Source organism: Carya illinoinensis, chromosome 5 (genome assembly GCF_018687715.1).
Source record: "Carya illinoinensis cultivar Pawnee chromosome 5, C.illinoinensisPawnee_v1, whole genome shotgun sequence".
In the NCBI taxonomy this organism is placed as follows: domain Eukaryota; kingdom Viridiplantae; phylum Streptophyta; class Magnoliopsida; order Fagales; family Juglandaceae; genus Carya; species Carya illinoinensis.
In genome coordinates, this window is record NC_056756.1 from 33,317,370 (window position 1) to 33,330,194 (window position 12,825).

The following is a 12,825-nucleotide window of genomic DNA, read 5'->3' on the forward strand; positions in this document are numbered from 1 at the left end:
ACTAGATGGCTATTTTGGGTACCACGTACATATATGTATTTTCATTCTTGGTTTGTGTTGTTTGTGTTAAGAAACTTTTTTTTTTTTTTTTTTTTTGGGTTTATGGTCCGGAAATCATGCACACATGAAAAACTACTAAAAATGAAAAGAAATTGTACTGTGGAAATTATACTCTTCTTATAATTATACATAAAAAAAAAATAAAATCAGGGAAAAAATATTTAGATTTCATTTCATCAAATATTAGGTCATGGCAGCCACTTAACGGCTGCTTCTTCCACAAACTAGTACTCTTTCGGAATAACGTACAAACTCTAAAGCCGCTAGCTGTCTAATTGTATGGTCTATTTTATACTCCACATGCATGCAATTCAAATAATTAATGATTCTGTATTCGAACCATCAACCATATTATATGTAAGAATCGAGGTAGTTATAGCCTGGCCACCTGCATGCATGTCCTCGGGAAAAGAGCATTGCCCTGCATTACCCAGGACTATTTTTTTTTTTTTTTTGAAATAAACTTGCTAGTTTATTGATCTTCAAATAGAATTACATCATCTCACTGAGAACAGTGGATAAGATACAGTTAGAAATTTCTTCCAACTCACATAGATCCTCATACAACACGAGAGCATTTCTAGCTAAAGAACTGGCTGCTTTATTGGCCTCCTTGTTGACTAAGTTGGCCGACCATGATAGACATGAGTTGAGGATGGCTTTTGCTTCTTCAACAAGAAGTCCTCCTTGACTCCAATCAGTGGCTCCACTCCCTAAGAGGTTTAGTACTTTTTGAGTTTCTCCCTCCACTATCACTGCTGTGGTACCAATTTCTTTGCTGAAAGTTGTAGCTATCAATAGAGCATATGATTCAGCAGTAAATTGGTCAGATGTCAATTGTCTTGTAGCTTGCAGAGATCCGATCACCTGGCCATTTGAGTCTCTTATAATAGCTCCAATTCCCACTTTTGCTGCTCCTTTATCAGTGGCTGTACCCCAGTTAAGCTTATAGAAATTCTCTGGTGGCTTCTTCCATAAACTGAGTGTTTGATCTGAGTTGTGGACAAGGTTGATCTGTGGCTTACCCGTGGCTTCCTTAAAGTCCTTCATTTCCTTTTTAGCCGCTTGAATTATTAGCCCAGGAGGAGAGTAGGAGTTTTCATGGAGCAAATTGTTTCTTCTGAACCAGATTAATCTAACTATGAGAGCTGCTTCTGCTAGTTCCTCTTTGTTTAATATCTCTATCATTTGTTTCCAAACCTCACTGAAAGAGATTCTATTTCCTGCCATTTTCTGAACTTTGATACATCCCTGTCCCCACACATCCTTGGCTGCTTCACAGTTCCATAGCACGTGAATCCCTGTTTCAGATTTCTGCTTGCCATTACCCAGGACTAGGAGTTCTTTAATTTGCAGTCTCGTGCCTAGCTAAGGACTAGTACTCACTGACCTAGTTACAGGGCGGGGGAATGCAGTCCCAAATGAATGATCGATAAAAATTCAGACTAAGATACAACCACTAGATAATACAAACGGTTATGATCTGGCTTAGCCCCCCTCCCCTAATTGCATGGCATTCATCGATCGATCTCTGTCTGGGACTTTTGTCTATGTCTTTCTGAGTCCTCGGCAATTGGCATGCAATTCTAGTTAGGAAGGTTGTCATTAATTAATTAGATCTTTATCGTTTTATCCTACTTATATTATTAAATATGCTGTATGCAGGTTGAGCTGATCATGAGCACATCATCAAATTCAGATATCTTTTGATTGTATTTCATTTTAAATTAATAGTATAAAACAAAAGCAAAAGAAAAACAATTAATAATGTTTATTAATTAATTAATTAATATATATATATATATATAATATATATAACATGTTCCAGTACGTAGTACTACTAGACCGACCACGTATGATTTCTTATAATATTACAAGCTGTACGTACGTTTGAATTGCAAATTAAATTCAAGCTTTTGTCACTATATATGGAAAGAGACCATACTAATGAGTCTGGTCGTTCTTCATAACTCTTTGCTTGTATTTCTCATGCATGTTCTTCTCTGGCCTATTCCAAACGTAGCTGTTGAGGAGAATTTGTTCGTCTTGGGATCTAAATTTATTGTACCAATTTATCGCTTACCATGGACTGGACTCAAAATGTCTCAGTGGTCCCCAATTGTCCTATATTATATATTATCCAACTGATTATATACATATATATATATATATATAAATATATATGTCTATATCTATGTGTCCTCAGTCGGTTTACAAAAACCAGCCATTAATTAATATTGCTTGTTATTTTCTACCAACTTTGAAGACGTAAAAGATGGAGAATTGTATATATATGCAGTGCTGCCAAAACAACATTAATTTGTTCCTGTTTGTGAGAATTATTGAGGAGAATATCTCGTTGGCCTTAAGAGAATATCTAGTGTAGTAGACGACAGTACTGTTGATGGCGTAGGAATACTACAAGTTTTTAAATAAAATTAATGATGAATTTGACTAATTAATCTAACATATCTTGAGCCATCATCTTTACCCATGATGGAGTATGGGCTTAAATATAGTTCTAGTTAGGCCCTCCCAAAGTGTGGGACTTGGGTCATGACTCATGCTATTCATGATGGTCTGACCCAATGAAAATGCCGGGAATTTAAGAGAAGAGATTGTGACATTGACAATATTAAGTATTGACTTATGTATGTAAGTGATATATGAAATTTTACATTACTTAGAAGAGAAATTATTATGCTTTATTATAATTTCAATGAGGCTCCAATTATACTATTAACCAATCATTTTGGAATATAGGCTCAGGTGTGGCTAAGACCTCTCATGGGGTGTTACAATCTTAATTTTTCTTTATTTGTATACTACTTACAAGAAATCTATTTGAGTAGATTAGAGAAATTAAGAGGCTCTTTATAGACTTTTATCCAAATCTCCATATATAGATGATCATAATGCTTCCAAAATGACATATTGCATGTACTTGATAAATAATAAACTGCTATTGGTGTACTCATAAAATTTGAAAAATTATCTAGTTGAACACAAACATGACACAATTATGTCATCAGGCCTTTATGGTTTAAGGCTGGGCTGGGCCTTTGATTTTGGATTTGTAGCAGAAACCTGAGCCTGGCTCAGTGTTGCCCAACTATATCTCTTATTATTACCATGTTCAATTTCCCTTGGGCCTGAAGCTTTCAGGCTTGCAGAATGTTTTCTTTTTTGTGAGATTCTCTGTTTGGATCAGTAACCTCTTGACCTTGGAGATCAGCAAATAAAAGTCCAACTTGATTTTTCTTTTTATTTATTTACTGAGAAATAATAATACCCATTGTGATGAGTAATTAGGTTTAATCATTTATATTTGTCTTAACACTCCTCTTATGTATAGGCTAAACTCTCCCTCATAAGTGGGTCCAACACATAAAATATTTAATTTAATAAATGAAGTATAAAGTCAGAATGTGAATTCAGGATCTCTACTCTTATACTATGTCAAATTGTCACTAATCTCAAAAACTTGAACGGATGAAAAGAAATAGATTTAATCATTTATATTTATCTTAATTGGCAGCGAACTCTCAAATGTAAAAGAATACATAACTCAACATTCTTAAAATTGACAATGTCTGTATTTTGAGTATAAACTTTATAAAACAAATTCTTTCTATTTTTTTTTCTGAAGTAGTTTCGCTCACAGTTTTCGATACCATAACTATATATGAATATTTACGTGGTTTTGGTATATGCTATGGTTGTACGTCGTTATTTAAATCCTATATAATTTAGGGATCCAAGCGATCAGAGCTCAGTGTGAACAATGTCATGATCCTCTGAAGATGATCTGCTGGTTTCCGCAACTTGAACATCTTCTTGCTGATTGATAAAGACGTATTCCTTGTCACGGGAAGATAGGCAGTCAGCCGAAGGTTGTACAACTCCGTAGCCAAAGCCTTCGGCAGAGTTGCAGTAGGTCTCTACTGTGCCATCTTTCTTCTCTAAGTTGATGTTGCTAAGGACAATGTTTCTGCATGGAACTGTGTCACTGCAAGCAAATTTCATGGCCTTTGCACTCTTTGTTGTCCCTCTAATGTTCCGGTAGACAATCTGGCTTATATTTACAGCGGACGTCTGAAATTAAATGATTGAAAAATTATTTATATGTAAATGACATGAGATCTTGACACGATGAGAAAATGATAGTTAAAATGACTACAGAGTACTATTTTTTAAACAAGAATATGTACAAAAAATCATAATTTCCAAAGATTTTGGTTTGGTTGTCTTAGTTCATTACATGCAAGACATCGATCACAACAGGAGATTTCACATGATCATGCGATGAAAGGAGATTGATGACTGTTATAACCTGGTTTTGACAAGCGGTTGGAGAATCGCAGTAGAACTGATCAATAATGATGGGATTTGACACATCTTCCATCCTCACATTTTGGAAACGAACTCCGCGAACATAACCAGAACCTCCCTATTCCAAACGCCACAGTAATGAGATCACCTCATAACCCAAAGAATTATAGTCTCAAGAATGAAGAATTTAGCCCGACCAAAGGTCTTTGACTTCTAACAAACTCGCTAGAATTTTGGGTCTAGCGAAGTCTCAACTTTTGCATATCTGATCCAATTTAAACTCAGCCTATACTCAAATCTATTCGTAACTAAATGAGACTAAGTTTTATCATTGAATATGCATGCCAACATGATAATTTTTAACTTAAAACCAGCTTTACCTGCCAAGTTTTAATCCTAAGGCCATTGGTAGTCTCCTGAAGGAATGCTGTATCCACGACGACCTTCGAGACTATACCGGTAGAGTTGTCTTTCCCAAGGCTTCCAATGCTAAGAAGAACAATTTTGCAGAAATATAAGTATCGTACAAAAAAAGTTCAGTACTTACAGTTTTCTATTCTATACTTTGAAGTGTGATCATATATAATCTGCCCATTTTTGCTAATTAGTTACTCCTTCTGAGGTAATGGGACTGGAAAATTCAAAGAGAGTAATCCCAACTTAAGATGGTACCTGATTCCATGTCCTGGTCCACAGTAGATCCTCTTCATCTTGATTCCAGTGCTAGCATTCACAATTGAGATGCAGTCATCCCCTGGATATTACATGCAGAATCACCATCATGGAACAGAAATTCTTCGTATGTTTCCCTAGCTTGGAGGCTAGGACATCAACGTAAAGTCTCTAAAGACTAATCAAATCGAAGACAACTATTAGTAAAGTAGGTTCCATTATAATGAAAAAGTATTTGTGTTGTTAACTCTTTTATCACTATATTAAATGGTGTATTGATGTACTAAGCTTGCTAGGAACAGAACCCGTATCGGTCTGGATAAGGTTTGAACCTGTTCCAATTTTGCAGTCTTGGAGAGAAACATCAGTTGATGCACTGATATGGATTCCATCGGTGTTTGGACTGTCTCCTGGAGCCGAGATTAGTACTCCCAAAACTCGTATGGAATCAGACCGAGAAATAACAAAATGCATCTGTTGGCTGTTCTGGATAGTAAGGCCCTTTATCTGTACAGCTGAGCTTGAATCTATCGTTAGTGCCTGCAATAAAACTCGCAAGTCAAAATTATATTTGGCAATCCTAGTCCCACATGCATGTTCAGCATGAATTCTAGACCTCTTGCATGTAGAAATGGTAACAAGGAGATAGATTCTTACTGTTGGTGCGCCTCTGCATGGCTGTAAAATCGGGAACAAGCAAAAAGAAAAACAGGGGTTACTGTTATTTGGAAATGATTTTCTTAGACATATATAAAACCAAACTTTATGTTAAAATATTACGTTTGATTTGTTCTTTTTGCAAGATGATGCCCACCATTTGCTACCTGAGCCATCAATAACTCCACCTCCTTGGAAAAGAACTCCATTTAGTTGGTAAAACTCAAGCCATGTTCGTGGGAACTTTGGATCCCAGTCTTTTGGCTCAGCTGGTGCTCTTATTGTTCCATCAATCTGCCCCAAAACAAAATCACGGTATAATTCTGACCATGATGATATATAGAAACACCTAATTGTTGTAAATGGTTTATAAAGACTTTAAACATATCGGTTACAAAGATCATGAGCAATTTAGAAAGTTAATTTTGATATCATGTGATAGAGTGAAAATAAGCATATTAATTACCTGAATAACTAATCTGTCTGAGCATGGCCCTTGAAATCTTGTCGCATTAACTAGATATGTTCGTCCTTGGGGCACCAAAAATACTGATCCTGGCGTAGAGCATGCAATGTCCCACGCTTTTTGGAAAGCCTGATTGTACAATAGGATTAGAACAGAACAATCAACGTACATCGATCATAAAAATATATATTTTCATTAAATAGTAATGGTTGAATATGTTCAAGTCGGGGAGATCGGAATCTGTATTCAAATGATGTTCATTCACTAAATTAATGCATCTGAATCCAATGTATGAATGTTTCTTAATTAACGAACACAGATTTACCTGGGTGTCATCAGAAACTCCATCTCCAACCGCACCAAAGCTATCCACATTCACAAGAACCTTGGAACCTCGGTCACTGGTCCATGAAGATATTGGGGAAGATTCCATCTCATTCTCTTCTTCCATTTCCCAGCAAATTTGATCTAGTTCTTCAAGCATGCCGATGTCGTCAATCCCCACGTTTCCTGCAACTCCATGATGAACAACTATCAGCATACCAAGAAAGGAGAACAATAGGAATTTGTCCATGTTTTGGATATATTTTTGCAAGACTGATTTATTTGTATAAATTCAATGAACACATTGGATTATAATTTATATGCACAGATTAGTGAAGAAAATGAAAGGTTTTGTGGGATATATGGCTTGGCTTGAAAGTAGATGAAGGTGTTGCATTTTTATACATGCCCATACTTTAAGTTCAAGGAATTTTTTTTCCCCTAGTTCTTTGCTTTACTCTTCAACCAGTGTACAAGCAGCCTTTCCCAAGGAAAAGAAAATATAGAAAACAAAGAAATAAAGAAAGGGTCGATCGGTTAGACCAAACAACAAGCACTCCGAATACAAACCCAGCTGTGCATTTCATGCTCTCCGAATTCTTTAAGCAAAAAGAACTATTCTTTAAGCAAAAAGAACTATATGTTCAATTATTATACTAACATTATTTTAGTTGAATAATTACAAATTTACTTGGGACAAAGTTAAGCTATCATTGCTCGACCAACTATATATACGGTTGTGAATATGAATATGTATAATTAATATTGTTAATGGCATGCTTCATACGCCTTTAGGCCAGACTATGGAGCTTGAGTCTTCACTTACTTGCACACACAAAACCACTTCCAACTCCAGCAGGCTAATGGGTCTCCGGATGGAGCCTGCGATACTTAAGTCAGTTTCGTTTAGAGGAAAATTCTCAAAGTATGGGAGTATCGTTCAGCTTACCTCCCTCTAGTGTTTGAGGGGGACACTAATACCCTATCCCCAAAGCAGCTCCATCCCCTTCCCTCCTTGAGTGGCTTTTGCTAGAGCCCCATAAATGCAACTTGGCTTGAGAAAGGGAGAGGTCAGATCGTACTATCCCATCGAGGTGACATGCTGCTCCTTCCCTGATGGTAGAGGCGCTGAGCGTCTCTTGGGTCCTGGCCCACCCGACCTGTCGGCTTGATCTAAGTCCTCCTGAGCTGGGGGGTGCCTGTAGTTATGTGGCCTGGAGTTAGATGGGCCTAGGTTTGGCCTTGGGCTGGATGGCATCCCGACCTGGGTTAGGCCAAACTCTTAGGGTAAATTTTCCCCTAACAGTTACCCCGCCAATTCCTATAATAAGATTTCGATGGGAATTCCAACAATTAATGGCTCTTCTACTTCTGATACGACTTGGCCGAAATCATTTTCCCTTCCTCATTGCTTGATCCCCGAGGCTAGCATTGATGGCCCCTCGCATGGTTGGGTCCTCAATCGGGTGGATTGGCCATTCATTTTCCTCCCGAGTAATATGCTCAAATAGCCTTCCTATCACACCCATCGTGATCCACTTCGTTTCGTGTGCTCAGTGGTTTGAAACTGCCCTTTCCACATTCCTTTTCTGTCATTTCGAATTCGTCAAGATTGGGTGACTACTCTGCCCCTACCTCCCAGGTAGGCAAACCATCTCTTAGGTCGCGTGATTTGGTGGCAGGCCCTAGAAGAAGCTCGCGATACTTGGCCCGACCTCACTGGCAAGGATTTCTTTCTCACTCACTCAGTGTCAAATAGGAGGTGCAACCTTTGTGATTTTGTTTTTGCTTCCCCCTTAGTTTGCCTCGAGCCGGAATATGACAAGAGGACCTTGGGCTTCAAACAATTCTTTTTAGTTTCTGGTCCCGGGTAGGAGTACCTCCCGGGGTAGTCTGCAGGACAAAGCTATCCCATTTGGGTGAATTGGGAGGTGGTGTTTGAAAGGAAGCTCCCTAAGTCGCTGTCAACGCCAAAGGAGGCCCGCCGCATCGAGATTGTGCTAGAATGGGTCGCTACCCACTCAAATGAAGTCTGGTCCAGCGCACTGCTGAGAGACAGCAGTTTGCGGCAATACCTTCCCGTGCATTTGGCTTTGCACCTAGTTGGGTCTTTGACCCCGTTGGGTCCACCAATCGTTCGTCACGTCAGCAATCAATCAATCCTCCAATGGAAGGAAATGGAAAGAAGTCGCGACAGAGCTCCCCGGACGAGCCAAATTCTGATGACGGTGATGCCCCCAGATTCCCTGGTCAATCTTTAGTAAGGACTTCCACCCACCAGCCCCACCCGCGAAGTGGTTGGGGAGGGATCACCTCTCTCCTGCTTTAGGGAGTGCTGCTTCGTGCCCTATAGACGATTGGAGGGTCAGCATTTCCCTCGCCTAGTCACGCTTCTCCCTCATTTTTCGCGGTTGCAGGCGACATGGCCTTGCTCTCCCCAGAAGGAAGGCACCTGGCTGCCTCGTTTTTCAATGTCTCCCGAAACTACTCATCTAGGAGTCAGTCGAGCTGGAGAGAGGCACCTGAGGTGACCATTGTGGGGTGACCCGAATTTGGGCATCCTTTGGTCGGTGTTTTAGGTTCTCTAGGTCAGATCTGGTCCTAAACTCAGATTTTCTTTTTCCAGGACTCTTTCGATACTTTCCTTACAATTTTACTGGGTGTTTGCTTGACAGGTCACTAGCCGGCCATTGACCCCTGTAGTGAACGATCAGGGTGGGCCCGGCTCTAGGGATCTCCAACCTCTTTTTGCAGTTCTTGCAATCTCCCCTCAACCCACGGTAGACATACGGCTCCCTGAGGGTGACACGAGTCTCCCTGAGAGTGACACAGGTCTCACTCCAGCCTTGGTGGAGCAGCTGCGAGATGCATAATCTAAGTTGCAGGGGTCCCAGGAAGAAGTCACCATGTGTTATCTTGATATGGTGCGCGAGTCAAAGGTACAAGAGACCCTGGAAGGGGTGCTCTTTCATAAGACGGAGGAGCAGGAGGAACTTCGAGCAGCGCATGTCTCTCTCTACAAAAAGTATGATTCTGTGGTGTCTTCCCATAAGTTTTTCAAAGACAAGTTCCTAAAAATCAGCCAGGACTTCTTCAAGCGGGTGAAGACCATCAAGGCCTTGAAGGCTAAGAGGGAAGAGCTAAGGTCGACGCTTCAACAACAACGGTTAAAGCTGTCAAGAGTGCGAGGGGTCAGGGACAAGGCATGGCACCACGAGTTTCTTTTTGGTAGGGAGGCGTTGAGGGTATATCTGTTGACCCCGATGTGAATTGCTTTTGCTAGACCCTGAGTTCTCGGCTCCGGGCCCTGTTGCTTTAGAGGCCGAGGCTCGAATATAGGTGGACCTAGTCCCTAGTGCATTTACGGATGCGCCCGAGACTCTAGCAACAATCAAAATGCCTCCGGAAGTGGACCCCCCGAATTGGGGGAGGAGCCATAAGTCAGCTCAGGAGAGGGGGGGACCCTTCGCTTTGTTACCCCCTTTTTTTTATTCGCATGTATATATGCATTGAATCTTTACTCTTGATATATTGGTGACTATATAGCCTTAGTTTGGGCTGATTTATTTAATCTGATTATGTTTGTGGTGTATGCACCCCCTTGACTCATGCCCTGGACTTTCATCTTTTACTTCCTTTCTTCTTCTTCTCTCTCTTTCTTCTTTCCTTTTCTATGTTTGTTGTTTTTTGTTGTTTTTCTTTAGGCCGCGTTGGAAGCAAACTCCACATGTTTCTTTGCATACGAATTAACCAATAAAGACACGCGTCTTTCTTTTCCAAAGGGACGCTTCAAATTCTGCTTTTCTGTTGCCCTTACTGTACTTGCCTTTCAACCTTCCCGAAGTAGTGAGTTTATGGCTATCGTTTCTTCTACAAACTCGGAAGGATTTTGAATAGTCAGTCATTCATAGCTCATATGTTGGTTGTCCTGCCTTTATAGCATGGATGCCATTTTCCCATGCGTGCCACAAAATATGCTCTGGTGGTTTTTGCGAGATTCGCGTCTCATCTGATAGAGCCCTTCAACGTGCATATACTCTGAACCTCAGGATGTGAACCGTCATTCCCAGCCTATCTTCCCACCAAATCTTCATTCCTGCTTCCTCAAGCGTTCTGAAAGTCCTGCCTTTTCTCTTTCTCCCTTACACTCATATTGGTTGCTCTTAGCTTCGATGGGTACCCTAGTTCAGAGTTGGTCTTGCGATGCCGAATCCTGTGATGAGTTTTATTGAAACACAAGCATGGCAGCCTCCTTGAGACTCTCATGGATGCCCCTCCCAAAGTTATGTTGTTCTTCATTACTGGGAGATGTCTTGAACAGACAGCATGGCCCCCCCAGCTTCACGGGACGGTTGTTCAATGGGTTTCTTGGCCTCAAGACTCCTCGTGCAGTTAGCGGTTTTTCCTTACATCCCAGTTGGCTCCTTTGGTAGGGCGTCTTCTCCTACTCCAGGCCTTCATCACCTAGTGTGGATGAACTCTTCGAGTTGTTACTTCTCTCGAGGGTGGACTCATACCCGCCGAGCCTGGCTTGGATTTTCTTGTTGGCCTTTCTCTTTTGTATCTCTTTGCATAATTTCTCGTTGTTGTGTCGTGATCTTTCGGTTGTAGTTTTTTTGACAATTGATGAATAAAATTCTTTATGTATGTATTTTTGCTTGACTGCCCGTACTTTTATTGCTTCTCATTACGCATGCCTTTCATGGGCAATGATGAATCGTTCGCTTTCTCTCATCATGGTGAATTGATGATTATCCTGCCAGTACCCCGCCAAGCATAATTGACCTTCTACCTTTGCTAGCCTCTGAGGCCATTTGTAGTGCAACCGGCTTGCACATAAGGTTCCCATCTTGCTTGAATTATGCCGCATAGCTGAATTCGTAATGGAAATTCCCTCGATGTGTTGTCATGTAGACTTGGCATATTTTCAATAGGTGGCCGAGGAGCGCGTAATCCAAACTCAACCAAGTTTGCTGCAAAAGTCAATGCACAGGTGTATATATGTAAATTTGACTTGACCATCACCAACCTATCTTACCAACTCAACGCGGCAGGACATTAGGGCCTCTGCGAGCTTAGCTGGTCTCCGGACCATCCACATTTCTCAGAGGGAGAAGCATATTTATTCCCTCGGAGAGCTTTCCCTTGTCAGGGAGGCTTCGTTCATTCCCTCATGGGAGCATTCCCGCTCAAGGTGCGTGGCCTCCAAAGAGGTTCGTCATTCTCTCAGGGGAGCCTTCGTTCATTCTCTTATGGTAGCTTTCCCGCGTTGGAGAGCATTCTTGCTCAAGGTGCATGGCCTTAGGGGAGGTTCTATGGTTGAGTTGGGTAGTCCAAGGACTATCCTTCGAAGGAAAGGTAGGGACGCCTCAAAGCGCACCCTCCTCTTATAGCCCTTTGGGGAGGTAATCGTCCTTTTGCTGCAAAAGGATGGGGTACCGTTCTGGTAGCCTTAAGGTTAAACTCGCGCTCATGCTCAGGGGAGGTTGAGATGGCCCAGAGTCAATCCTGCCTATTGACCCACATGCAGAGGGATTTCGTTAGGGCAATTTGTGACTGGACCCACTCCCATCCATTGACATAGCAAGAAAGTAGAGCTAGGATCGGGTCGGCACCATGTCCACTCCTCGTCATGATAAAACCAGGTAATGTTCAGACAACCTCAGGGCTAGACCTGCTCTCCTTCGCAGGGGAGGCGGTCTAACTGGGGTTAGTTCCATTTGTTGAACTATACATAGAGGTAGTTTGTTCAGGCAATCCCTGACTGGACCCGCTCTCATTAGTCGACACTCATGACGATGGTCAATTCATGCATCGTCTGTTAAGGACAAGTCACTCTCTGCCGCGGGAGGGATCGAGCAGCCTTTTGGCATTATACCCGTCTCTTTGATACCCCATAGGGAGGTAAGTTGGAAGGCCTAGGGCCACTCTTTGTCGCGATGGGGATGGGGTCAATTTGGAATTGCCTCAGGGCCAAGCTCACACTCCTTCGCAGGGGAGGTCGGGATGGCTCGGAGCCACCCTGCCCGTTGACCCATACGAGGAGGGACTCCTTTTGAGCAGTTTACGACTGGACCCGCTCCCATCTGTTGACATCGCAGAGAAGGTAAGTTTGGACCGAGCTGGTGCCGCATCCACTCCTCGTCATGATTGAATGGGGTAATGTTCAGGCAACCTCTGGGCTGGATCCACTCTCCTCCACAAGGGAGGTGGTCTAACTGGGGTTAGTTCTACCTGTTGACCCATACTTGGAGGTAATCTATTTCAGTAGTCCCTGACTGGACCCTCTCCCATTAGTCGACACTCATGACGAG

The 12,825-nt window shown here is 41.7% G+C and overlaps 2 protein-coding genes across 3 annotated transcripts; both read right to left on the reverse strand.

Annotated features, from left to right (window-relative positions):
* Positions 1 to 552: 552 nt before the first annotated feature.
* On the reverse strand, positions 553 to 1,290 carry LOC122310272. Its single transcript, XM_043124157.1, has one exon. The coding sequence runs from the start codon at positions 1,288 to 1,290 to the stop codon at positions 553 to 555; it is 738 nt and encodes a 245-aa protein (XP_042980091.1).
* Positions 1,291 to 3,672: 2,382 nt separating this feature from the next.
* Positions 3,673 to 6,886, reverse strand: LOC122309271 (probable polygalacturonase At1g80170). Of its 2 annotated transcripts, none has more exons than XM_043122673.1 (9): positions 6,513 to 6,886; positions 6,188 to 6,316; positions 5,845 to 6,015; positions 5,722 to 5,751; positions 5,397 to 5,604; positions 5,065 to 5,146; positions 4,773 to 4,881; positions 4,394 to 4,510; positions 3,673 to 4,155 (listed from the first exon to the last, which is right to left on the reverse strand). In XM_043122673.1, exons 1-9 carry the CDS (start codon positions 6,759 to 6,761, stop codon positions 3,826 to 3,828), a joined length of 1,425 nt encoding a protein of 474 aa, XP_042978607.1. In that variant the 5' UTR covers positions 6,762 to 6,886; the 3' UTR covers positions 3,673 to 3,825. The 2 variants fall into 2 exon arrangements, with proteins under 2 accessions (XP_042978607.1, XP_042978608.1); XM_043122674.1 differs by having other exon boundaries at positions 5,722 to 5,742; positions 6,513 to 6,885.
* Between the last annotated feature and the right edge of the window lie 5,939 nt (positions 6,887 to 12,825).